Source organism: Caretta caretta, chromosome 1, assembly GCF_965140235.1.
Source record: "Caretta caretta isolate rCarCar2 chromosome 1, rCarCar1.hap1, whole genome shotgun sequence".
NCBI classification, from domain to species: Eukaryota; Metazoa; Chordata; order Testudines; family Cheloniidae; genus Caretta; species Caretta caretta.
The window spans coordinates 261,838,421-261,866,023 of NC_134206.1; the positions used below are offsets into that span (position 1 = coordinate 261,838,421).

At 46.5% G+C, this 27,603-nt stretch overlaps 1 protein-coding gene across 3 annotated transcripts; it reads left to right on the forward strand.

Moving 5' to 3' along the window:
• Positions 1-40: 40 nt before the first annotated feature.
• Positions 41-27,547, forward strand: XPNPEP3 (X-prolyl aminopeptidase 3). Of its 3 annotated transcripts, XR_007354417.2 has the most exons (11): positions 41-532; positions 3,816-3,932; positions 7,150-7,557; positions 10,521-10,723; positions 11,282-11,344; positions 14,237-14,350; positions 18,095-18,180; positions 18,930-19,113; positions 20,484-20,532; positions 24,136-24,256; positions 24,930-25,067. XR_007354417.2 is itself a non-coding variant. In XM_048834860.2 (10 exons), exons 1-10 carry the CDS (start codon positions 472-474, stop codon positions 25,094-25,096), a joined length of 1,524 nt encoding a protein of 507 aa, XP_048690817.1. In that variant the 5' UTR covers positions 41-471; the 3' UTR covers positions 25,097-27,547. The 3 variants fall into 3 exon arrangements, 2 of the variants coding, with proteins under 2 accessions (XP_048690817.1, XP_048690821.1); XM_048834860.2 differs by lacking the exon at positions 20,484-20,532 and having other exon boundaries at positions 24,930-27,547; XM_048834864.2 differs by lacking the exons at positions 18,095-18,180; positions 18,930-19,113; positions 20,484-20,532 and having other exon boundaries at positions 24,930-27,547.
• The last annotated feature ends 56 nt before the right edge of the window (positions 27,548-27,603 follow it).

The window sequence follows — 27,603 nt, forward strand, 5'->3', positions numbered from 1 at the left end:
GAAGCCCCGCCTCTCGGCCCCTCCGCGACGCGGCTGCCGGAACCTTCTAGAAGGCGAACGTGTGACTGTCCGTTACATGCCCTGCCTCCACGCGCCCGTCCGACAACCCCCCCTTCCCCCTCTGTTACGTCATCAGCCGCCTCCTCGATTCACGCAAGACCCTGCTCGGTGTTGGCCGGGTAGCCGCTAGCAATCGCCTGAGGCACCTTCGTTATAGGCCGGCGGCGGTTTGTGTGGCCACCTAAGGCTTGGAACACGCAGGGGAATGGGCGCTTGTAGATGATGTAATCATCCAGGGTCGTCGGCTCAGAAGGCCCCGCAATGTGTGAGCGGTCTATGCGAGGCGGCTGGGAGCGCTGCCACGTGTGGGGGTGGGGATGGCAGCCGCAGTAGCGCAGAAGATGTGCGGCGCTGGTTTCCGTACAGAACCAGGCATCCTGTAGTAGCGCGGTCCCGGCGCGGGGCGCAGCCATGCCGTGGCTCCCAGTTCAGAGGCTTATCCCGGCCGTGAAGGGCTTGTGCAGCTTATCAGGTCAGAGACTTTAATTCCTCCTAATGGCGAATCTCTCCCCCCTCCTGGGGGCCTGGCACTCACTGCTGCGAGGTGCCCGCTTCGTCGCCCGATGGCCCGTGTCTGTCTTCCTACTGCCGCCACCTTTTTTCCTCCATGCATTTAAGGACCCAGAGACTATTTGGCCTTTCCACTGTATCTTTAATAACCCAGTTCAACTAATTTGATTGTCATGGTAAAGTGTAAAATAGACCGCGGGGGGGGGGGGGAATTAGAAATAATAATCACCAGATGCATTTACCAGATGTTCAAGATGTCATTAACGCACATGTTAATTCCCTTTTTGTGACTAATAATGTGAGTCAAATATTTGTTTTCTTTTTATTGGTAAAATTGATGTTAAGGAAAATACAGGTACCTCACTTCTGCTTTCAAAGTTGAAAATTTCAAGGTTTGTAAAGGTAGGATATCCACTGCAATACAAAACAAAGTGTGGCTGAAAGCTGTTTAAAAATGTATTTTACTTCCCATTTTAGAAGACGGTTAAAACCAAGTATCAGTTTTCGGCATACTCCTGCAGTTGCACATAGTTCCTTGAAGGATCCAGGCCTTACTTATACAGCACATGCATAAAAGGGTCAAAGAACTTTACAAGCACTAACAGGTTGCTGGCAGACCAAGAATCATATTTTTGAAAAATGTATTTAGTAACATAGATAAGGAAAGAATCTTAAATTAGTAAAACTGAAAGATTTTAAAAGTCAAATTTTTGTGTCCCCCCTTTATACTTTATATTTATGTACATATAGGTCCAGATCTTCAAAGGTACTTAGAGGCCTAACTCCCATTGAAACCTTTGAGGATCTGGGAGATCTTAGCTTGGAGAATGAAGAAAGACTAGTTAGCTTTGCTTCCTGGTACTCCCACTTGCACCATGAAGCAGTATTTAGTTTCCAAAGACTGGAGGAATAAGTCCAATCGAAAAAACAAAAGTTTTTCTTCCGGGGCGCAGCACAGTGTCAGAACAGGTAGGGACTAGCCTGCCTTAGTCAGGCAGCACCGCTGACGGGACTCTTAATGGCCCAGTCACCGGTACTGACCAGAGCCACCGCAACCCAGCGCCTTATATTCCGCGACCCAGTACTGCTCTAGGGGGCTATTCCAGCATAGCTATGTTGAGGTAGAATCTGTAGTGTAGATATAGACCACATCTATGCTGTGGGGTGTATAGTGGCGTAGCTACAATAGCATAACCCTATGGGGTAGACACAGCCTACAGTGAGGGAAGGTGTTAATTCACTGCTGTAGGAAACACATGTCCCCCACCCCCCCCGCAAGCAGTAGTAGCTAGGTTGATGGAAGCATTCTTCTGTTGACTTAGCTGCATCTACATGAGGGATTCGGTCAGCATAGCTATGGTGCTTGGTCTGGATTTTTCAGACCCTTGAGCGCCGTAGTTTTGTGAACCTAAATTTTAAGTGTAGACCAGGCCATAACCAGGATTCTTTATACTACCCTAGCAGTATAAAAGGACCTTATAATGGGCACTGCATGAGGGCATGTCTACACTAGAAACTTACATCCACCTATGTTAAATCAACTTACAACCACAAGTCATTACTGCAGTGGTTCATGTCCACACTACCTTTCTTCTCTCAGTAGTGTGCATCCCCACCAGAAGTACTTCCCTAACTTAAGAGGGGTAGTGTGGGGGGCTGAGAGCCTGGGCTCTCAGCTCCTCAGGCAGCTCCCTGCTAGGAGCCTCCCCGCCCCAGCTCTCAGCTCCTGCTCACCCTGGGCCCTCAGCTCCCTGCTGCCAGGATTCTGGCTGCTCCTGGCTGGGAGCTCTGCACCCGGAGTCCAGGTGGCTCCCAGGCTCTCTACAGGGAGCCAGTGGGAGGGCTGTCAGAAGCAGGGTGGATGCAATCTGGCAGTGAGTGGGGAGACTGGGCGGCAACTGGCCTCTAGCTGGAGCTCCCACATACCCCATGGTGACAGCCCAGCTTTCTTGTCAATTTCACTGTTCCATGGAGTGGTAAAATTGACAATAATGACAGCTAACAGTCGATATAAGTAACCTGCAGTGTCTGTGTAGACACTAACTAAGCCCTACGTCTCTTGTGGAGGTGGAGTTATGATGTCTGTGTAGTAGGGCACTTGTGTCAGCAGGAGCAAGGGTGTAGTGTAGACACTGACATAATTAGGTCGACGTAAAATGCCTTACTTCGACTCTGTGGTGTAGCTCAAGCCTGAGTGATGTAAAGGAGAATTAAGGTCAGAGGGTCTAGTTGCTGGGTGCAGGAGGTGGCTGTGACTGGGGAACTCAATAATTTAGTTAAGTCCCAACTAGCATTTGGCAGTCCTGTAGCCAGGCACCACAGCAGTTATCCAGTAGTGAAGGACTGTGATACAGACTTGCTAAAATAATAATTAAAAATCCAAATCTAGAAAGTTGTTTTGAGGATAAATAGATAAGGGATGTTCAGTGATATTAAAATTATCATGTTCTTATTTCTCTCTTCCTATGCAGTTCCCCAACCTCTCTACACACTGCTAGTTCTTATTGTAGTTGTCTGGGCTCTTGGGATTGGGATAGGCTATGGAGACTTTCACTTCTGAATGACTAGTTCCAATTCAGTTTAGGATGATAGTAAATAACTTAGTTAAGTACTAAGAGGAGACTCTGAGGCAGCTTCCATATGAATACGTCTATCACAACAAATGTCACAATGACACTCGCTGCCCTTTCGTTGGCAGTCTTCGTACAAAGATTGATTGCAAAGGCCATAAAAACTAACTACCCTTTTCCCCCATAAGGTGGGCCTTTGAGTACATGATCAAAGTATATTGGGAGGATGGTGGGGGTGGGGGAGGTTGGTTGACCGTGTTGGCGCTAGTGCAATCTTTTTTTGTGGATAAATTAAACATTTCATTTTCCCTACATGGCATCGTACACAGATAGAGGAGATTAATCACACACAAACCAGCACAACTCTCCTCTTTCAAGCATGCAGTCACTGGTTTGTCAATGCCAATGTACCTTAACTTTATGTAATTTATTCATCTTAGTCCATGGTTATAACTGCTATATTTATTTCATCTGTAAATCATTATTTGAGTTTGTATTTTAATAGTTTTATAGTCAACTATGCAAGCAACAAGTTGAAAAGTTAAGGAGAGTTATCATTGCAAGAAAAGTGGGATGAACGGTGCTAAGAGTCAGATCTTTAGAGGGTATGTAAATTTGCTGTATGATACTTGGAAAGGTCTTTCATCTTCAAACTGTGCAATTATTTTGCTTTAGGATGCAAGTCCTGTTTCTTTCGGAGATTATCCATCCAGCCTGCCCAGCAGAGGAAGATTCCAAACAGGTACCTGGGACAGCCCAGCTCCTTCACACATCCACACCTTCTCAAACCAGGTAAGGGCTCCTGAGCCGTTGGTAGTTAACCAGTGGCACCCTTCGTATGTTTCTCTGAGAAAGTACCTTAGTTGCCCACATCATATAAAAGGGTCTGTAGCTTGGCACTATCATTTATATTTACTTTATTCCAGTAATTTTATTCCTTGTGGAATTCTCTGTTCTGAGACAGCATCTGATTCCAGAGAGAGGCTATACCCTAATCACTAGATTCACAAATTCCAGATTTATTTTCCTTCCTGATGCAATCTTCCTCTTGCCACAGACAAAGTACTATAGACCATTTCTGTCAGTGGCACTTCCTTAGCTGGCTACCCTGCCAATATAATCTAATTCATTTTTAGAGTCCTTTGCACACTCTGTATCACAAAAATGTTTCATAGACAATACTCTGTGAATCAGAGAGAAAAAGAAGGTTTTAAGAAGTGAGATTTAAAGAGGGGATATGTCTCAGTAGAAGGGGTTGAGAAGCAGAATTCCAGATTAAACAGAGCAGCACACATTTAAAGAGCACTTCCCTCCTCTTCCCTCAATTATGGAGGGGTGTGTAGAAGGAAGAAAGGAAGACACCGGCATAGGTGACTCTAAAATTAGAGAGGTACAGTAGGGAACAGGAGAGCAGATTAAGTTAGTGCACCATTGTGAGATCAGAAAGGTGGGCTGGAAATCAGTGAAAGTGAGTAAGTCAAAGAAGTAAGGCATTAAGCAGATTTATAAGAGTAAAAATATATTTTTAATTTATTACATACAATCTAGAAAAGGGATTATGAATAAAGCTAAGAATTCTGTTATTGGTTAACAGTTCCACATAATCAAGGCTGGTATTGGGGAAAAAATAAATTTATCGAATAGTTAAGAATTCATAAAACTTATTAAAACAGCTAGGATTGTAAATGGGTATTGATTTATTTAAAATAATAAATGAAAATTTGCAGTCGTTCTGAAAGCCTAAAAATGAATAGTTAAGGCTAAAAGAGTTTACAAACTCCGTTGGCACAGCCATAATGCTAGTGGAACTCCCAAATTGCACCAGCCACTACAAACAACTTTTAAATGTCACCAGACCTGCAGTGACGTATATGAAGCTCACTGGAATGAGATGGAGCATTCAGAATTTCAAAATTCCATAGTGGATAACTCCAGAATTCAGTATCTGACCATAAAAGAAATAGATTTGTGCCCTTTGCCTCTTCTAGGGCTATAGAATAAAACTAATATGAAGTTTCTTAGACCAAACAGGTTTTAAGATATGTTTTTATTTTTTTTTAAAGTTAGAATTTAATGAAAGTGAAACACTAATTTTTCAAAGTCCCTTTCCTCAGAAAAATAAGTTCCCCCAAATTCTTAGAAACCACAAATACAAATTTTTTTTAGAAAGCCCTTGTTGAAGGAGGCTGAGGAGTGAGCTTATACCTCAAAATGAGTTGCAGTTTTAATCATTGAGTCATTATAATATAGATCAGTATAGTATAGCAAACAGGAAAAGAATTATAAAAATAGACATTAGAATATGAAAAATATATATATCTCAAAATAGGAAGGACATTAACCAAAATACCCTTTAAGACCTGAATAATTTTAGTTTAAATCAGGGGCGGGCAAACTTTTTGGCTGGAGGGCCACATCGGGTTTCCAAAATTGTATGGAGGGCCAGTTAAGAGAGGCTATGTCTCCCCAACAGCTAGGCATGGCCTGGCCCCCAGCTCCTATCTGACCCCCCCACACTTCTCGCCCCCTGCTGGCTCCCCAGGGACTCCTGCCCCATCCACCACCCTGCTCCCTGTCCCCTGACCACCTCTGGACCCCCCCACCCCTGACTGCCCCCTGCCACCCAATCCAACCCCCCCCCCGACTGCTCCCCTGGGACCCCTGCCCTATCCAACTCCCCTGTTCCCCGCCCTCTGACCGCCCCGACTGCTATCCACACCCCTGCCCCCTGACTACCCCCTCTACCCACCTCCAACTTCTCTGTTCTCTATCCATCCCTCCCTGCCCCCTTACCGCGCTGCCTGGAGTATCGGTAGCTGGCAGCGCTATGGCTGCACCACCCAGAGCACCGGGTCAGGCCGCGGCTCTGCAACTGTGCTGCCCGGCTGCCCAGAGCATTGCGTCGGCAACGAGCTGAGGCTGCGGGGGAGGGGGAACAGCAGGGGAGGGGCCTGGGGTGAGCCTACCAGGCCAGGAGCTCAGGGGCTGGGCAGGAGAGTCCCGTGGGCTAGATGTGGCCTGCAGGCTGTAGTTTGCCTACCTTTGGTTTAAATCATAGTTAAACTAGTCTCCAGTATTTTTAAAATACTTAGGCTGTTCTTGTGTCCTCCCTCTGGTTTCAGTGACAATCTCTTGTTCTCTGTACTTCTTATTCTTTGCTAGTGAAGGTTGGTAAAATGTGAGGTCCCGAGAGAGAATTTGTATCCTTGGTATCATTGGAAGTGTAGCTCCTTTTTCATGTTCAAAAGATCCCACCTTATTAATCATTGGGAGAAATTAGGTCTTTTATGGAGGAGTTTTCTTTGCTCAATCAAATAGTCTGACATCATCCTGGAAGGCTTGGCTTGTTTCTAAATTGAGCCCCTTGATTGGTTAAATATTCAAGGACAATCTCTCAGTCTCTGATCTCATGTGGTACCTGTAAAACTGACTTTGCCTTTTACACTTTAGAATTAACTCATATATGACTTGACATGGCACCAGAATGTCTGTCCAAATACAACCTTATCTGCTGAAATTAACACTAGACTTAGCACCACAGTCTTCTGTTCAATGTCCAGATGCCATAAAAGCTGATGGTTTCCAACAGAGTTAAAGTTTAGTTTGCTTTGCCACCACTTTTCCCCCTCCCCCGCCCAGTAGTTGTTGTCTGGCTTTAGTTTGCTCCCAGAATGCTTTGGGTTTTTGTCTAAGGCTGCTTGATCAAAATCTTTGCCCAGAAGTTTAAAGCAGAAAAGTTAATTGGTTTAAAAAAGAGTCTTTTTCCCTGCACAGTGTAGGAACAGAGTGAACCAAGGATGTGGATATCTGAGGTCAAAGAGGCAGGATGGAGAGCAGAGGAAAGTGGATTCTGAGCTCTGAAAGATCAGGGGAGTGGGAGAGCCGTGGAATGGGGGGATATGAGGTTAGCAAGCTAGCATGGAGTTTTAAGGAGAGCCCTGAGTAGGATGGGGAGAAAGTGATTATGAGATGAGAATGTTACTTCATCCATTTTGTTTTTCATTCATAGGGGAGGTAACACCGGGATTGTCACAGGTGGAATATGCTCTACGCCGACACAAGCTGATGACTTTGATCAAGAAAGAGGCGCAAGAGTGGGGTGGGGTGGACCACACAGTGATTCTGCTATCCAACCCCACCTACTACATGAGCAACGACATCCCATACACCTTCCACCAGGACACCAACTTCCTGTACCTGTGTGGGTTCCAGGAACCTGACAGCATCCTGGTGCTGCAGAGTTTGCCTGGCAAGACACTGCCATCCCACAAGGCCATGCTCTTTGTACCACGGCGAGATCCAAGCCGAGAGCTGTGGGATGGGCCACGGTCAGGCACAGATGGGGCAGTAGCTTTGACAGGAGTGGATGAAGCTTACCCCATAGAGGAGATTAGACACCTTGTAACCAAACTGAAAGGTAATGGAAACGAGATGAGATGGAAGCCAGGTTAAAGGGACTGGATGACCCAAGATTGGGAAGCGTTCTCTGTCACTGGTTCCAACCAGACCCTGTATTGGGAGGCACATAACACTGGGAATGGAAAGAGATTTTTCACATCTAAGCTATGGATTGTAATCTGTCCCCAGTTTGGTCGTGATAGAAAAAAACCTGTCTGTGGCTCTTTAATGGCTTGTGGATTAGAGGTCTGTATCCAGATACTACTGAATTGATATCACTGAACACACAAGTGGTACTAATTGGTCCTTTGTTGTCAGTGTCAAGAGAAATTAAGTATTCATTGGGCCACAGAGACTGACCTTCCTCCTCTCCCCTAAATGTGGCCCTTCCATGTTACCGGGGCAGTACAGTACCACAGATATTGCCTGTGGGAAGCTTGCGCTGCTGCTGCCCATACTGTATTGATCTTTTACTAGAGGACTCCAATGTCTAATGGCTCTCAGCCCAGCATCTTCACCTGCATTAAATTCACTTTAAAAACCATATGTGGTGATACACAAACCCATCTTCACAATTCTTCATTTCCTGGATTGTGTGGTATATTTGCTGCATTATACCAGATTCTGTTATACAGTGAAGCTTATAAAAAAGATCACTCTTGTTAGACAACCTCCTGTCTTAACCTCCCCAAAATGTGCCCAAATATATTAAGTACTTTTGCTCCACCTTTGTTAGAGCATCTGTTTTCAACTGGGATTCTGCGGTCCCCTGGCAGACTGTGAGCCCTTTCAGGGGGACCACAGGGCCCCATGGCTGAAACCCAGTGCCCCCGATCCCCGCCCCTCTCCCCCCCGGGGCCTGAAGCCAGGAATGGTGGGGCTGAAGCTGGGAGTCCCACCCCGGGGCTGAAGCCCCAAGCTCCCCCTCCCCACCCCAGCTGAAGCTGGGAGCAGCGGGGCTGAAGCCCTGTGTCCATGAGAAGAGTTGGGACAGCACAAGGTTGTTGCCCTCCCAAACTGCAACACCTTACCCAGAGTGGGGCAGTCCTGGGGGCAGCTCCCCCCCCCCCCCCCACACTTCCTCTACCCCAGCCCTCCTCAGGCCCTGCCCTCTGACCAGGTAGTAGGCAGGAAGCCAGAGCCAGGCAGTGTGGGACAGCTGCTTCTGTGACTGGTGATGGTATGGAATGGTCAGCTGTGGCATTTCCCCATCTGCTGCTGGTTCCTGGGGTTGCAGCTTCTCCTCAGCTCCCAGCCCCCTTTGACTGCTCATGCAGCTGGTAAGAGCCGCCCAACTACCCTCTGCCTGCACCCTGAGCTACCCCCTGCCTGCACACAGTCCCTAGCTACTCCTCTCCCTGCAACCTGAGCTACCCCCTGGCTGCCCCTGCCTGGACTCTGAGCTGCCCCCTGCCTGCAAATAGACCCTAGCTACCACCTGCCTGAACCCTGAGTGGTTTTCAAACTTTGAACTGAGTTCCCCATTTGAGTTATATTTTTTTGGTTGCATCCCCTCTACATCCGAGACAGGTGGGTGGCCTGGTGAGGTGAGTCAGGGAGTGGAGGTGGCACTTTCTCCCTGAACCCTGCTGTGCGGAGATGGCCCAAGCCCCACCGGCTCTTGCCCCTTGAAGTCAAATTATGTCTACACCCAAGGGTCCTACCCCTTGCCTGGAGCCCCAAATCCTCCCTGGTGGGCCCTGGAGTTTTTATAGCATGTTGAGGGGGGCCGCAGAGATGACTATCTCTGTTAAGCAAATGGTTTTTGTTAGTGTCTTCTGGGGTCTCTACAGAAAAGTTCTGATGAAGGTAAGGGGTGTTCCACCCCATCTTAACCTCTCCTCTTTTTTTTTCTCTGTATATAACATGTTTAAAAAAACCTGAAAAAAACAAGAGAAGAAAAATGGAACCCAGGAGGCAGACTAGTTGTCCATCTGGTCCATTGACAGCGGCCAATACCAGATGCTGCAAAGGGAGGTGCAATATGCCCCATAGTGGATTATCATAGAATAAACTGCACAGAGGGAAAATTTGTTGTAGGCCTCCCTTGTGCCCCAAAGCACAAGAGTTTATCTCTCTTGTATTTTTTTTATCCTGTCTAGTGTAACTGGATGGTTTCATTATCCATAATTGCTAGCTCTATTAAGGATGAACTTTTAAAAACTATTTATTATTCTACATTATTAACAGAAAACATACTTTAAAGTGACAAGTACTTTTTTGGAATTAATCAAGGGGGTTGCTGAATTGTTGGACATGCAGAGATGAAAATGTGAGGTCCAGACTTCTCATTGTCATTTAAAAAAATCCCATTTCAAGAATGGAGTGCTGCTGATCCCAATATTCTAGGCAGATTTCAATGTGGATAATTACATTCTTCCTGAAGAACTTCACTTCAGCTGAAGGCCAGAGACAGGGCATTTCCAAACAATCCACCCCAAAACATAATTGCTATTGACCCCTGCCCCAGGTGGTCATGAACAAGAGGTGGTTTTGTCTTATGGGTTCTTTGGGATCAAACAGGGCATCTAAGCTCAGGAATCTAAATTCTCATTATGCAATCTTGCAAGGTTATGTTTTTGTCATGAAACATTTTCCCCCACTTTACTTTATCCGACTAGTGCAGCTTTCGCTCTGAAGGGGAAATGTATGTGGGGAAAATAACAAATATTTATAGAAATGGATATTTACTTACTGAGTGTATTCTTTTAATTTCATAAACTATTATTAAATTTACAAAAACCAGATAGACTTGTTTACTTGCATATTACTAACCTGCTAAGATATAAGGAGATCATTAATATCATGTTACACTGAGGTCACATGTCAGGTATGAGGCCATATTACAGATCTAGGGGAAATTACCTTTCAGATGACATGTCACATCTTCAACTTTTTCTAGTCTAGGCGGAGTTCACTCATACAGTGATCACAAAACATCTTTAATCTTAGTCTGTGTCTGTTTTGTTTTGTGTGTCTCAGGTGAATCGAACATGGTTTGGTATGATTCTGCAAAGCCAGTGCACACACAGCTCCACTCTGACTACCTGCAGCCTCTGGCCGAGATCAAAGCTGGGAGCAAAAACCGCATCCGATCTATTCATCATCTAGTGCAACAACTCCGGCTGATCAAATCCCTTGCAGAGATCGAGAGGATGAAAGTTGCCGGAAGGGTGACATCAGAGGTATGGGATGTGAACCCATCAAGGAAACAAAGGCAGTCATTTCTTGAGTGTGGGGTAGCATGGACTGGTACACTCATATAAAAGGAAACTGGGTCGAATTCAGCTAGGCTGGAGTGGTAACTTTAGTCTTGCCTGATCTCCCTTCATGGAGGCACAATTTCTTGACCTCTCTCAGTTAACCATACTCTACTTCCCTCCCCCATATCACAAAGAGTATGAGGCCTGCTGCTTGAACTGCTAGAGTGCTCAACCTTGACATAATTTCAGTCAAGACAACCAAGGAGTTGTTACATATCTGATGTCCTTTAAAAAAAAAAAAAAGGATTTTTTTTGTGCTCCCGCCCTCTCCCCTGCTTCCTCATGCCATTCTTTCCCCTTCTTTTGCTACTTTCCTCTAGTTCTTGTATTACAGACCAGGGTGAGAAAGAGGGACGGTGCAGTTTCCTTCACATCCTTCACAACCTTGAATATTTTTGTCAAGGAAAGTGAAGTCAAAGGAGACTCTTCCCTCAGCTTCAAATCCCATGCTAATGAAAGGTCTATATTGTTGTTTGACAGGCTTTTATAGAGACAATGTTTGCCAGCAAATCCCCAGTGGATGAAGCATTTCTGTACGCTAAGGTCAGTATCTTGTTGGACTGTGGATGGTTCTGGGGAGGTAGAGAGGGCTGTGTATTGTTTATTTCTCCAGGAAGAGTAAAAGGATCTGAGAGCTGCCTATGGCTGATAAGGGTACAGAGCTGTGAGTGGAACCCAAGCCCCTTCTCACCCAACTTTTCTGGTTCCTTTGACATGCCTAAGACATTCCCCAACAGCTGCAGCTCTGTCAAGCCTACGCTTTTGAATTATGGCAGCAGAACATTTTGAAGTGTAGCATGGGCCATCAGCAGGCTTTCAACCCAGAACCTTTGATACTAAAAGCTGGATTTTTTTTACCCATTGAGCTAAAGGAGTAACTCCCTAAGCTGATAGCTGTAGTAAACTCTTAACCTCTTATGTAGACTAACCACTAGACAGCGACTGACACTGCCAGTGTGGGTTACACATCTTTCTCAGAAGGCTCTCTGTGTCAGTGTCTTTGCTTCAGAAGAGCAAGATGAATGGGGCTGCAGCTTCTGGAAAGCTTACTGCAAATCTAAAGGGTGCTTTAAAAAAAATACTTTTGTAAGGAAGCGCCGCACATTCTGTAAACTGGATCATGCATTTTTCAGAACCTCTCATACGTTTCATAAAAATTGTCGTTGAAGCTACAGCAGCCTATCCCATTCCTTTAAAAGTGCAATAAGTATCGTAGCAGAGCAGAGAGTATTCCTGGGTGTGACTTTCCCACCTGGGGGGTTGGGGTGAGATGCTAGTCAGTGTGGTAGTGAGGGAAGCAGCAATAAGGGGAGAAAAGGACAAAAGGATGCAATGAATAAAGAAATAGAAACAAATAAAGGAGACAGAAAAGACAGAGAGAAGAAAATAAAAAAGAAACAAAACAAAATAAAAAATGGGGGCTGAATCCAGAGCCTGTGGTGTGTGCTGTAGAGAAGAGAACTCATAGTACATGTGGGTATAGGTGAATTGGGAGTGTGCATGACAAGGAGAATGTCTAATACACTTCATCTAAGTAATGTGAGACTGGAGGAAAGTCAGCATAAGTGGAAAATTGTTGGGGTGATGAATAAGGAATTCTGGGATTGTGTCTGAGGCTTTAGTGAAGATTCACAGGCTCTTCCATTCTCTCTTTCTTGTGCAAGGTATGAAAAGCAAGTGATAGATCACAGCCATCTGACTTTTGTCAATTATGTGGAACTACTAATGGGGTTAGTACAGTATAGTACAGAGACGAGGCATTAGTGTTCTTTAAAGTATTGTTAACTATTAATGTCAGATGTAGTCTGCATCCTAATAATTGTAATATAGGGTGTCACGAAGGGGGAAAGGTCAGAGAAGAGCCAGAAACGTGTGGGAGAAGGAGGGAGAGAGCAATGAGTTTTCCAGTGAGGAATAAGGCTTTCCCATTTAGGATTTCATTGCTCTCCACACTGATGTACTTCCTATTGTTGTTTTGGCTAAGAACTAAATTTCTATGCCTGTACAGCTCTCTTTGCGTGTCTGGAGAGATTAATATTGGATGTATACTACCCAGCAGTGCCAAGATCCAACCTCCACAAACTTCTGCTTTTACTCTAGATTCAGTCCTGGGGGATTCTGAATATTTACCTTCCCCCTACCCATTGCAAGATGTAGTGAATATCCAGTTTGTCCACTGGTCATGCCTTTTCTCTAGCATTTGAACCCAGAATATACCCAAATAACAAGTGGTGTGATCTTAAATCTTTTTACAGTTTAGTTTATTAGCCCTCCCACATATGTACAAAATTCATCCCAAAATAATTACAATTACAAACTGCCTGCCACAGTTCTATGCAGAATTACAGTATCTTCTCTGAAATAACCCTCTAACATACATACAAAAAAATTAGACCTTTCCATGAAACAAATGCTTCCCAGAAGCATTTTCAGAAATACCTATAAAATACAAATTGAGGACTGAATCCTGCTTACTTTTCTCATCCAAATAGTTTTAGGGATTTTAGCAGGATTGCCTCTTTCAGCAAGACAAGCAGGATGTGGCCTTTGATGTCTGAGTTGAGTGGGGTCTGTCTGTGCTGATCAGTAGTGCAGACTTCTAGAGAAGCTGATTTAATTTAAGATGCAATTTAAAAAAACACCCTCCACCCAGAACTGTACTATACAATTCACTACCCAAAGCATTTAGATTGTGGGTACTGTGGGGCATTTTGTCCCACACAACTTGGCAAATTTTAAAAGATGTTTGGTAATGGTACTTTGTACTTGTTTAGCTCTTATGTCTGAGGACATTAACTAAATTCATCCTCACTCTATTATCTACTTCAGCATTGGAGGAAAGTGAGGAGTTGGGATTTCTTTCATGACTGTGGCACAAATAGTTGGGCATAACCTGTCTGAATCTGCTGATGTCTTCTGCTCTGACGTAAGATAGGGCACTCTTTTAATCAGGCAGTGAGACAGGGTCACAAAAATAGATATTGATCATAAAAGTTAGCAAAATCTAAAAATTTTGGTATTTCGGAATTAAAACACTCCCAAAGCTAGATAAAGAAGAACTTCAAAAATTTGCTAAGTTGTATGGGAAGTGAGAACAATGCTTTAAAAATGCACAAATCCCCACAAAAATGTATTAAAACATCATTAGTGTAGCATTTAGGAACTCGGACAGAGATAGATCTTCTATGAGACCAAACACTGGGTTCCAGACACTTCTGTGAAAAGTGATCATTCTGCGTCATCTTCTGCTGTTCTGTAGAACTCTTGGGCTGTTTTCATTCAGGAAATGCTGTTTTTGGTTTCATTTTCTTCTGGGTTACTGCCTTCTGCACAGACAGAGAGAATGGCAGTAGGGGCAGGAGCTATGGTTGCCCAGCACAGTTGCTTACTGTTCCAGAACTAATGGGCTTCTTCTCTCTGAATTGATTGTTCCAGTTTGAATTTGAATGCCGGGCACGAGGGGCTGACATCTTGGCTTACCCACCTGTGGTTGCTGGTGGCAACAGGTCGAACACCTTGCACTATATAAAAAACAACCAGCTTATCAAGGTAAATCAAATGCCTTCCATGTGTTTAAACTCCAGTGTACTGATACTGTGTCCATTTACCAGCCCCTGACCACTGGTTACACCCGGCCTACCTGTACCCTCGTTGCCTCTGTAGTGGCAAGAAGTGCTGAAACAAATGGGGTGGAATGAAAAAATATTTACACAGCAATGGGAGATGGGAACATAATATAGTTGTGGGCAGTAAGGCCAACTTCAAATCCATCCTTACCTTTTCACTGTCTGTCTTTTAATGCACCCATTGCCATATTTTCTAAAGGATGCTGAGCTAATTTGTTAGTCTCTAAGGTGCCACAAGGACTCCTCGTTGTTTCTGCTGATACAGACTAACATGGCTACCACTCTGAAACCTCTCATCGGATTGCAAATCTGCTCCTGTATCATGCATTTCTGTAGTGCTTGTGCAGCAGTCTAGAATGCTGGGTGGGTTTCTGACATTGTAAAAGTGAGAGAATAGCACCAGTCACACTGAAGACAAAGTTGTGGTAACAGGGATGCTACGGCCCCTCCTCTCTCACCTGAATTCTTCAGCCTTGCTTTACTTTGGTGCACAGTAAGCTGCAGCAGCAAATTTATGCTCTTTTTATGACAGAAAAGTCCAATTAAATCCATTTAGCGTGGCTGAGAGGGGAGGGCAAAATTATTTGGGGTCTCTTTGACTTGCTGTTGGTAAATCTGTCTGCCTTGTTTTCTGGACTTCGAACCATTGAGTCCTTCTCCAGCAATTCTGACAAAACAATCTTAGCTTCGTGCAAGTCTCTGGAGAAGGTTACTACGTTACTATACTATATCTAGGACTCACATTTCAGTAGAACCTATTATCTTGCCTCCTCATTTATGTAGGAGTGAGCTTCCTTCCTGGCTTAATCTTTTGTTGAAGAGAGAGTGCTAGTTGGGTCCTTGAAATATTCTTCTCATACGCATGCATCCATGATAAGACCAGTCACTGTGTTTGAAAAAGGCTGCCATTGTTACACTGCTGGTCAAGGTCAGGCTTGCGAGCATAACTCGGATGGTTTCTGATAAAGCCAGTTCAAAGCATTTTTATTAGTTTTATGGGGAACTGATTATCATGAGGATACAATCATTAGCAAGACATTTGCCCTGCTTTTCCTCTGAGATGTACCTTTTTGCCAGCTGACATGATATTGTGTCTAGCTTGGAAGACATCCCCAAGGAAAATCCTAACTCGTCGTGACACTTCCTTCTAGAGGACTTTCCTTTCCTGTGCGGAAATGTGATTGAGTCACTCTAGAATTAAATCCCCCATTTCACCTAAACTTTTGGAGAAGGGTCCCCCTTACAATGGAGGAAGAAGGAGGTGGCAGTGTCAGGTAGCACGGTTAACACCTTGGCAACCACCCGTACAAAGCATGCCATTCCCACCAATTCAGATTAACTCAAAAATTGCCACTGATAATGTTGAAGTGTGGGTGGCTGCTCCCAAGTTAGACTCCACAATGACCTCTTGTTCCAGAGAAACTTCCCTTCCCATAGAATGAAAATTGTGTCCATTAAAAGATCCTATCATCTCAGACTGTTAGGTTCTCTTCATAGTGTCTTGGTGTTACTTCACAGAATAATTAAGTAGTGTCGTCACTGTCTCAGTCTGTAGAATACAGGGACAGGATGTTGACATAGTGAGACTGTCAGACAGTGGCCCTGCCAGGAGCATCCTCCAGCAGCCAAACAGGTGCACCTGCCTCAGTTTCCCCTCCTTCAGAATCCCCAATAACTCTGCCATGAATCTCTCGCCCCATACTCCTCCTCCTTGGGGCTGGCTTGTTACAAAAACAGTGCAAATAGTCCAAAACAAAAGTCCCAAGACATCCATTTCTCACAGTATATCATCCTTCAAACCCCAAGCTCTTTAATCCTCTCCTGTCCTTTTGCCAGGACAGCCACCCACTCTTTCCAGCGGGAATCCCCACACCCTCTCTGCTAGGAGTTCATCCTCACCAGGGGAACATCCCTGACTCCCCCTAGTTCCAGCTGTTCACTGTGGAGACATCTGTTGGTGAGCCCACCAGTGCTCCCAGCCTTCAGTTGTCTCTGGCCCTCTCCTTCTCTCCAGGTTAGAAGTCATCAGACAACTCCCTCCGCTGCTTTCCAGCCTTCAGCCCTGTGACCCTGAATCTCTAGCTTGTGGAGGTCAGCCAGCAAACCCTTCTTGCTGCTCCCCTGCCTCCAGCCTTCCCCCAGGAGCCTCCTACAGTTTCCTCCAGGGACCTCTTGATCTCTGGCTGTTCTCACCTATCAAGCTCTCACTCCCAGGCAGCTCTTGCCTGCCTTTTTTCTTGACTGACTCTTCCACCCTCTCAGTTTCTCCCTACTGATATGGCCAAGGTGCCTTCTCTTAATCCCCACTGGGAAGCAGCAGATGAGTCACTGGTGCACTGGCCTCTTCCTTCTTAAAGGGCCAGTGTCACCCTTTGATAGTGACATTTATAAGATAGTCAAACCCTGATCTTGAGTGTCTTCAGCAAAAAAATTCTCCAGCATTTACTCAGTTTATTTTATTATTCCCAAGAAAACAAGCAGGGGATCATCCCACATTGAACTGAAATAATTAAGCCAGTTTCTTACAAGAGGTTTAAAATGGAGTCCAAATGGAAAGTCAGACTAGCAGTGAATCCAAACTACTTATGTAAATGTTCATAATATTTGTCAACCTATACTGATAGATGTTCCTGGTGTTTAGCTGCTAAGATTCTGCTTCATGGATTTCCCCCTAGTGCACAGAGAACTACACCCTCCCATTGACTCTGAGATCAATGGTCAGGAGGCCAAGTTCTGTGCTGGCTGCCATGCCATGCCAATGGGATGACACTTAGTGTAAGTCAATACAGAATTTGGCCCAAAGGTTTTACAGAACTGTTTGCTCGGTTGGCAACCTGTTTAAGGAAGTAGCGCACGGCAGTTTGTCCATGCTTGTACTCTGGGCTTGCACATGGTTGCTTTCTGTGGGAGACACAGAGCTATTTGATGGGCACTGGAACCATTTGGCTGAATTGGACTAAAGTGAATAGAAGGTAAAGTGGATGTGAATGTGTCCTAAAGTCTCGGCTTCCCATGACCTGATGCATCTCAGAATCTATCTCTGCACTGCTGTGGGCAGTCCCAGTCCCAGGAGAGAGCAGTGAAGATAACAGAAATTGTTTTAAAGTTTCAGTCCCACAATGCTGCTCTGTCCGAGGGGGAGTATGCTTGTTCAGTCTCCTGATATCTTGTAACAAGGATGGTTCCCTGAGCTAGAACTCGTCAACTGTCCCTTTTCCTCTCTGGAGCCCATGCACAAGAGGCACTGGACTTTCTCATCTCCTTCTCTGTAAAACCCTTTCAATCCTGATTATTATCACAGAATTCCTGTTAAAAGAGATCTCTCTATTGGAGACTGACTGGTATAAAGTGATGATCACAGATGCCAGCCTGTTTGAATAAAGATGGCTCCTTCGGGTGCAGAATAGTTCAGGGGAATGGAGCTCAGGCTTTCTAAGTATTGGCACCATTCAAGACTACCTAGCAGGGTAACTGAACAATTCAGCCATAGTTGCTTTTCTGAACATGTGGAACTGGAATGCGATTCTGTGAGAGGAGTCCAGTCTCCACTCCATCTTTGCAGAAAAGAATCCCCTTGTCCCAGGGGTCAGCCTCTCACAGAGGAAGCCCCTTTCACAGAGGAAGATTAGCAGCTGCCCTGAGCCATGGTATATTTCTTCTTCTCCAGGATGGAGAAATGGTCTTACTGGATGGTGGGTGTGAGTCTTCCTGCTACGTAAGTGACATCACTCGTACCTGGCCCATCAATGGCAGGTAAGATGCCCACATATGGAAATGTGCTATGCGTTACCTCTGAGAGAGTGTGAGGATTGTGGTTGAGTGTGGGCATAGATGCATTAATCTGTGATTAGCCATAAGCGTGTGTGTGTGTGTGTGTGTGTGCGCGTGATGTCTGTCTATGTAAGTATTTCAGTGCATGCATCACTATAGTATCTCAGAGTAACCAAAATTACATAAAACAAACATTCAGGGTGAGGACCTGTATGCCTCAGCCTTTCCTTATCAGTCACTGTAAGAATGTACATGGTTAGTACTATTTTTTGATTTCCCCCCTCTTAGTGTATCTACCAAGACAAATCTAAGATTACAGAGATGGGTCTTGCCTTTCCTTGTGCAGGGGCTGACTCTGGGCCTGTGAGTGAGATGTAAGGGAACTGGTGTTTAGTCCATGTGTGAGTGGCTGCCTGTCTCAGGTCAGGAAGGTTCCGTTAAGTGTGCCTGTGATGGTTGGGTTGGTTCCAGTGTCTCTTTGCTCGCATACTTCCCTTCAAACTGCAGCTTTGCCTTGCTTGGCTTCAGGCCAAGGATTCCAACCAAGGGTCCACTCTCCACAGCAGGGAAGGAGGTGACCTCATTAGTACCTTGTGTGTCCTTTCATATTGACAGCCACTATGTTCTCTTCTCAGTGCTTCAGCACTGAGCTGTGCCTGACTCAGAACTGCGTCTGACCTGGGAACTTCCCATTTGAGATGTGACCTCCTTCACTTTCCCCTGGCTTTCAGGTTCACTGATCCCCAAGCAGAGCTGTACCAGGCTGTCCTGGAGATCCAGAAGTCCTGCCTGAGCCTCTGCTCTCCTGGTGTGAGCCTGGAGAATATCTACAGCCTCATGCTGAGCCTTATGGGACAGAAGCTGAAAGAGCTGGGGATCCTAAAGAAAAGCACCACTGAGAACCACCTCTTCAAGGTACTTTAATTCTCTTCACCCTGGCATAGAATCATAGAATATCAGGGTTGGAAGGGACCCCAGAAGGTCATCTAGTCCAACCCCCTGCTCGAAGCAGGACCAATTCCCAGTTAAATCATCCCAGCCAGGGCTTTGTCAAGCCTGACCTTAAAAACCGCTAAGGAAGGAGATTCTACCACCTCCCTAGGTAACGCATTCCAGTGTTTCACCACCCTCTTAGTGAAAAAGTTTTTCCTAATATCCAACCTAAACCTCCCCCACTGCAACTTGAGACCATTACTCCTCGTTCTGTCATCTGCTACCATTGAGAACAGTCTAGAGCCATCCTCTTTGGAACCCCCTTTCAGGTAGTTGAAAGCAGCTATCAAATCCCCCCTCATTCTTCTCTTCTGCAGGCTAAACAATCCCAGCTCCCTCAGCCTCTCCTCATAAGTCATGTGTTCCAGACCCCTAATCATTTTTGTTGCCCTCCGCTGGACGTTTTCCAATTTTTCCACATCCTTCTTGTAGTGTGGGGCCCAAAACTGGACACAGTACTCCAGATGAGGCCTCACCAATGTCGAATAGAGGGGAACGATCACGTCCCTCGATCTGCTCGCTATGCCCCTACTTATACATCCCAAAATGCCATTGGCCTTCTTGGCAACAAGGGCACACTGCTGACTCATCTCCAGCTTCTCGTCCACTGTCACCCCTAGGTCCTTTTCCGCAGAACTGCTGCCTAGCCATTCGGTCCCTAGTCTGTAGCTGTGCATTGGGTTTTTCCGTCCTAAGTGCAGGACCCTGCACTTATCCTTATTGAACCTCCTCAGATTTCTTTTGGCCCAATCCTCCAATTTGTCTAGGTCCTTCTGTATCCTATCCCTCCCCTCCAGCATATCTACCACTCCTCCCAAACCATCCCCAAACCAGTTCTGGTCCTTATCTCCTTGCAGGAAAGACAATCTGTATGGCAATCCATGCACAAGCCCTGGCGACCTGGGTTCAGGGCTCACTTCAGTATATGACTATCTCATGTTGCTACAGCCCTGACAGGAACATGTCCAATAAAAATGTGAAGCAAAGGGAGGCAATGCCTGTTTCTCTCAGCAGGTGGCAGCACAGCCAGATCAGATTGCATCAGCAGTTCTCAAGAAATGTAAAGGGGATGGGGTGGGGAACAGGAGGTGGGATTAGATGTTTTCCTTCCTTCTTACAATGAGATCCTTAGGTGGGGGAGGAGATTAGGGTGGTGCAGTGGAAGGGTGACCAGATGTCCTGTTTTTGAAGGGACAGTCCCGTATTTAAGTCTTCCTGCAGGTGTCCTGATTTTCCTTAAAAATGGGCAAATCGTCCCGTATTTTCTGTCTTTCTTCCCCCTACCCCCCCAGAGTACTGGTGAGTCCTGCTGCTGGCCAGATCTCTGCCCACCCATCAGCGGTGAGTGTGGGGTGATCTAGTGGCTGTTGATGGGGGTGGGTGTGCAAAGCTGGTGGCAAGGTGAAGATGCAGCATGTGGGGCAGGCCACTCCCCCTGTTGGTCCATCAGCGCAACCACCACTGCATGCCAGCTCTCAGCCAGCAGGGCCGTGGCCCGTTTCCAGCCGACACTGGCTGCGCACTGCGACGACTGGTTTGTGCGGGCAGGTGCCAGGCGGCGGCCAGTTACATGTCACCTCTTCTGATCACCCATCAGCCCTTTAAGTGCTCCCCCTCTTGCTGTTCTCTCCCTGCTTTGCCCCTCTGCCCAACCCCCCCATGACCTGCTGCTCCTCCATATCCCCACTGGTGGGACGCATCCTGCTCCCAATGCTGTGCAGACAACCAGCCCCTGGTCAGAGTACTCAGCTCACCAACACCAGGCTTCTTCCTCCTCAGCCCGGGGTGCTGGGCAGGAGGAGCTGAGCCCTGCATGTGCCAAAGCCCTGCACAGTGTTGGCATGGGAAGCGCCACTGCCCCTCAGCTAAGCTCTGGAATGGGGGGGCGGGGGAGAAGTGATTGCCAGCCTGTTCATGCCCTGAACCTACAGGCTCCGCAGCAGCCCCTTGGGCAGGGGCTTAGCACCCTCTGCACTCACCTCCTCCCACACCGCCCTGGCTCCTGACCCCAGGGAGCATGGGGCTGCTCCGTCCCCATAGCACCCTCCTCTTCTGAGCCACCTCTCTGGCTGGGTTCGCTGAACCCCCTGCAGTCAAGTTCCCAGGGCCCTGGTGCACAAGGCATGCTTAGGGCTCAACCGCTTCCTGCCTGCGCCGTAGCCGGGGTTGGGAGGACAGGAGGCAGCTGGGTCATGTCGGTGCTGGTGGCCAGCAGCAGCCTGGAGGTGTTAACTGCCTTTCCGCACTGTGTGGGCAGGAAGGAACAAGCTGCTTCCAGATACAGACAGGTGGGGGGAAGAGTTGAGCTCTGCAAAGGCACAGACCGGATCATCCTCTGCGGCTGGGAGCAGCTCCTGTCCCTTCCCTCCCGCAGAGTGCCGAAAGGCTGCTGCTGGCCATGTTCTGCTGTGAGCCTTAGCAGAAATCTGGGGAAGGTAGTGTATGTGACCCTGCGTGCCCCCTCACTTGTTGCCTCGGGAAGATGTGGTACCGGGAGAGGCAGGTCAGTCCCAGGGGCCCAGCCAGACATGGAGGGTGGGGTTGGTCGGTCACCCCCCACATGAGGAAGTTATGTGGGAGTGGGGGGTGGGTGGGGGAAGAGTGTCACCCCTCCCTGTGTGAACCCTAAAGCCTTAAAGATAAGAAGGTAAATAAAAAGAATCCAATTACGCAGAATTTTTTTTAACGGGGGCTCAGCTTGATGTTAATTTGAACATTTGTACTGCATAGTTCTGAATGATCGCTATTGAACTTGCTTGAATATGAGTAATTTTACCAGGTGTCTGGTATTCAGCATAGGTAAATATGGTCACCCAATGCAGTGGGGTTAAGCATTGTAGGGAGGGATGAAGTGAAACCTGTACAGCATTCTAAGCCTAGTCCTTCGAAAACATTTTATCCACATCACAAAATCACTGCACGGTTTGCTGCAAATTGCTGGCCCTGTTGATGAGTGGTCCAGGCCTGGAGTATTCAAGGGATGCAGGTCAGAGCGGAACTATATTGGCAGAGCTGTTTGAGGGGGCCTAAGACTGAAGTATGTGGTGTGTGCAGGCCAGGAGTGAAGAGATTTGGCTACTCTATTGAATCCAGCCGGGAAGCTGTCTGCTCTAGGCTTGGCTCAAGCCAGCGATCATCATTTGTTTCCATGAGCACCCAGTTCCCCCGCAGGCTAACATGAAATGGAGGAAAGCCCCCAGTGATCCTTTGGGGATGAGACTGATGAGCACAGTCCTTATGACAAGCACAAGTCATCCTGTTCCTATACATCCCACCCTTCCTCTCTTTTCTTCGTAATAACAGTCTTCAAGTATGTAAAAGATTGTTATAAAGAGGAGGGTGATAAATTCTTCTTTAACCACTGAGGAGAGGACAGGACAGAAAGACCTTAAATTGAAGCAGGGGAGATTCAGGTTAGACATAAAAAAACCTTCCTATCTGTAAGGATATCTAAGCACTGGAACAAATTACGAAGGGAAGTTGTGAAATCTCTGTCACTGGAGGTTTTTAAGAACAGGTTGGACCAGGGGTCAGCAACCTATGGCATGCATGCCAATTTTTAATGGCACACTGCTGTCTGCCGGACCCCAGCAGACAGGAGCATGCCATTAAAAGCCCGGCCCGGCCCGCTCTTCTCCTCCCTCTCTCCCCCCCCCCCCCCCAATGCACCGCTCTCTCCTTGCAGGGCAGGCAAGCTTCCCTCTTCCCCCAGCATGCTGGGTTCCTGCCCCTCCTCCTCTCCCTCCCTGTGGCGGCCCTTGCTACAGAGGGGGAGAGGGAAAAGCAGAGTCCAGGGAACTTGCGGAAGGGGGTGGAATTGGCATATCTCCTCCAGCCCCCTGTCGTGAGCCGCTCAGGGTGGGGGGCTGGGAGTACCCCAACAACCCCAGCCCACACCCCCTGCCCTGAACCCTCCTCACACACCCCAGCCCCCTGCCCTGACTCCTACACCCCACACACATCCCAGCCCCCCCACACGCCATGCCCTGACTCTTGCACCCCCCACATCCCCACCCGCACCCTGAGCACCAAATGGGAGCTCCTGCACACCTCCCCACACACACACACTTTTCCACCTGCACCCCTCGCACCAAATGGGAGCTGCCCAGGTAAGCACTCCACATCCAAACCTCCTGCCCCAACCCTGAGCCCCCTCCCTCATTCTAGCTCCTGGCCAGACCCTACACCCCTACCACCAGCCTGATCCTTCACCCCCAGCCCTGTTCTCAGCACACTCCCACCCTCAGCTCAGTGCAGAGAGAGGAAGAGAATGGCTAGAACCAGGGAGAAGGTAGGTATCCACTCCATGTGGACAGGGCCGGGACCCCAGACCGGCAGCGGGCTGAGCGGGGCTGGCAGCCGGGACCCTGGCCAGCAGGAGCCAGCAGATGGAACCCCAGACCGACAGTGGGCTGAGTGGCAGCAGGCTGAGCCTCTCAGCCCACTGCCGGTCTGGGGTTCTGGCTGCCGGCCCCGCTCAGCCCACTGCCAGCCTAGGTGAATGGAACCCCAGGCCGGCAGCGGGCTGAGCGGGCCGGCGGTGTAAGATCAGCATTTTAATTTAATTTTAAATGAAGCTTCTTAAACGTTTTGAAAACCTTGTTTACATATGACAATAGCTTAGTTATATAATATATAGACTTAGAGAGAGAGACCTTCTAAAAAACGTTAAAATGTATTTTTGGCATGCAAAACCTTAAATTAAAGTGAATAAATGAAGACTCGGCACACCACTTCTGAAAGGTTGCCAACCCCTGGGTTAGACAAACACCTGTCAGGGATGGCCTATAATAGAAAATACTTAGTCCTGCTTCAGTGCAGGGGACTGGACTAGATGACCTATTGAGGTCCCTTCCAGTCCTACATTTCTATGATTCTGTGTTGGGATGGAGGATCAGGGGCCAGGTTCAGTGGCTGTAGTAACAGTGTTTTCCTTCTTGCTAGGTTGTTCGGAAGTACTGCCCACATCATGTGGGCCATTACCTGGGTATGGATGTTCATGACACACCAGACATGTCCCGATCACTCCCACTCCAGCCAGGCATGGTGATAACCATTGAGCCAGGTAAAAGGACACACTTTCAACCCTGATTCACTCTGATGATATGATATAATTTTACATAGCTCCCTGGACATTCAAACCAAAATGCTTGAGGTGCTTTACAATGGAGTTAAAAACACATACTGTACTAGGAAAGCACAGTGAATTATTACCCTCCCAGCATATAACGAGAACTAGTTAGTTGCAAGGGTGAGCTCTTAAAGCATATTCCTTAATCTTTACAAAGTAAGCATTCTGCTGTGACGCTTTCCTTCAGATCGTTACAGTCGGGCTCAAAGCCCTCAGATAAAAACTGGTCTCTGACGCGGACTTTCTTTTCTCTGCCCTTCTCCCCCATTGCCCAGAGCACTGTCAATGTCCCTTCTCATATAGGCAGCACTGACATCAAGAAATGCAGAAAGGCTGAATGGAAGCATGAGGGTTTATATTCACATACAGGGGGTCTGTACGTAGCAGGGAAGTGCTGTCTTCTCTCCCCATCCTCTAGAAGCTGCCCCAAACAGTGGGGAATGAGAGAAACTTTCCTTGACAAAGCTCTTCCGGTTTGACCCCCTCCAGTATCGCTCAGTGCACAGTCCTGCCCTCATCACCATGTGAGCCAGTGAAGGAGGGGAGCATTCTGTAGTGTCTTCTCATCCTGCTCTTCTGAGGGGTTTTATTCCCTCCTTTCCCTCAGGCATCTACATCCCCCAGGATGACATGGCCGCCCCAGAGAGGTTACGTGGCCTCGGTGTGCGCATTGAGGATGACGTTGTGGTGACGGAGGACGCGCCCCTGATCCTGTCTGCAGACTGCCCCAAGGAGATCTATCATGTCGAGCAGATCTGTGGCCGCAGCCTGTGATCGCTCTCCTCTGCCTTATACACCCTCCGTGGGTTCCTCAGGAAATGTGCTCCCTCATAGGCATGCAGTGATATATGTTTCTGTGAATGGACCTGGTTGTAGGGCAGTGAGGGTGGGAGGTTGGGATGGAAGTTGTTGCTGTGTGGACTCTGTAGTTAGGACAGGGAATTGGATTGTTAATGGCTCAGGTAACATGACTGTTAGAAAGCGAAGAAACCATTTATTTACGTAGTTAACATCTGTTCTAGTTAGTGCTGATTTAAAGATCTAGAATGCAGGAGGCGGATCTCTCCACTCCTGTTCTCGTGCACATGATCTGTTTCAGTTCTGTCAGCAGAACAGTAGCGCGCCTTTCCCCCTCTGCGCCGCCCCCCCCTTTCTTCCTTGCGGGTCCCTGAACCGGATGCAGTGGCTGAGGGCCAGGTGCCACACGTTGCTCTTTGTTGGCTGTTTCACACCAGCCCAGTCAGACACTGATGGAAGTGAAAACGTTAAAAAGTTTGTCTGGGAGAGGGGGCAAGTGGGTTGTTTTGGGCTTCTGTGGAGCAATGATAAGAGGAGTTTTGGGAGACAGAAAGATGGCGTCGGGTTGTGGGTAGTTTGTATTGATGCAGAAGGATTTTAGCATCTAGGGAAGAGAATACGTTAGGCTCTCTTTCTAGGAGGTTTGAGAAAGATTGGCAATAGGAAGGAGGGGTCATCTGAAGGCATACAGCAGTATGGGTTGGGAGTTGGGAGAGGGGACTGACTGGGTTCAGTGCACTTGGTGCATGTTTGGATTGCCCATTCATCCAGCCTTCTGGTCTCTTTCCCCCCCCCCCACCCTCCCCAGATTCTCAGCTCCAGACTTCCACTCTACCTCCCCCACACCCTACCCCCAGTTCTTCTACCTGAGATCAACTTGATTGCACTGGTTCTCACTGATGAGCTGCTGTCTCTCTAGTTCAAATGTGTACATTAGTGTACAGCTGTGTCTGGGACAGTCAAAATCCCATCCAGTGCTTGAATGGCAGGTGCAGGAAACCACACCAATGCCCCTCAAGCAGCCCAGAATGTATTTTGTAACTTGTTAAGAGAGAAGAATAACCTCGAGTAGGGGGTTCCAGTAGTCTCCCCTTTGAAAGTTTTTTTTGAACATATAGGTCACCTGCCTTTTGGTGATTTCCAAGTTTTGGTTTTTAAAAAATATTTTATTATTTTTTTTTTTTAAAAGGTCTTTGACGTTATCTATGAGCCAGGTATAAATGTGACCCCTTGCCTTCAAGGGTAGATGAATGAATTTTCAGGCTCTAGAGAAGAGGATGAATCTTAATTCTCCATTCCCTTCCAACATTCAATCCATTTCAAACAATGGTAAATGTATCTATAATACATACATACTGTGTTTGGTTATTTATTGGTCATATTTTGGCAATTAGCTTTCTATTTAATACATTGTGAAAAATATCACTTACTACAATGTATATCCCTTGTTTTATTTATACATTATTTTGCTTCACTCCATTTTTTTTCCCCTCTTCTAAGGTAGATCTCCCTGTATTTTCTCCTCTGTTGTTTCCAGTGTAGTTTCTTTTTTTATTTAGTTCTCTCCTTTCCCTGTGCTTGCTTTCTATCTTTCTTTCTTCCAAAATTTAACTTCCTAATCCCCGTGCTTCTCTTTTCTAATCGATCCCTCAATCTCTCCACCAACTCAGCCGCATGACTCTAGCAATTAACATATAGGCCTGGGAGTCAGGACATCTGAATTCTCTTCCTAGCTCTCTGCTGATTTTGTGTGACCTTTGGCAAAACCTTCTGTACCTCTCTGTGCTTCGTTTTCCTCTTCTGCAAAACCTACTTACTTCTTTCAGGTGGGTGTTGCAAGACTTGCTTAATTAGGGCCAAATTGTGAACCCTAGTGGATGTGTGCAGCTCCCATTGCCTTCAAGGGGAGATAGGTACATGCATCCAAGGGATTAATTTGACCCTTTAAAGGCTTCTAACTTACCTGACCTGTTTTTTTTTTTGTTTGTTTTTTTTTAAATAAGCAAGGGGAAAAAAGTGACGCTTTTAGTGAGTTTTACAGATCAATCTATACCTATTTAAAAGAATCTACTATATTTTGATTGTAATAATTTTGTTAAATCACAGATACTACAGTGACAAGTACAATATAAATTGTTAGAAAAAAGGCTCACTAAAGATATATGGAGATGCATTGTATTGCTGCTAATGTGCTAACTGATAATCATTTAGCCTGTACTCTAAATCTGTTACACATAACGTTATTCCAGACATGCCTTTAGTGCTGTGCCAACCAATAGCTACAGGTAGTAACTTTGGACTTCGAATTTACATGACTAGCTGTGAATAACATTCACCTGTAAAGTTTTATATTTTCCCATGTACCTGTAACTGCAGAGTTGATGATTGTGTATCTATTTGTAAATAAAACTTTGAAATACAAAGTTATTTTTGAAAAAAGGATAATTTGTATTAAGTCATTTCTCTGACCATAAAGTTACATA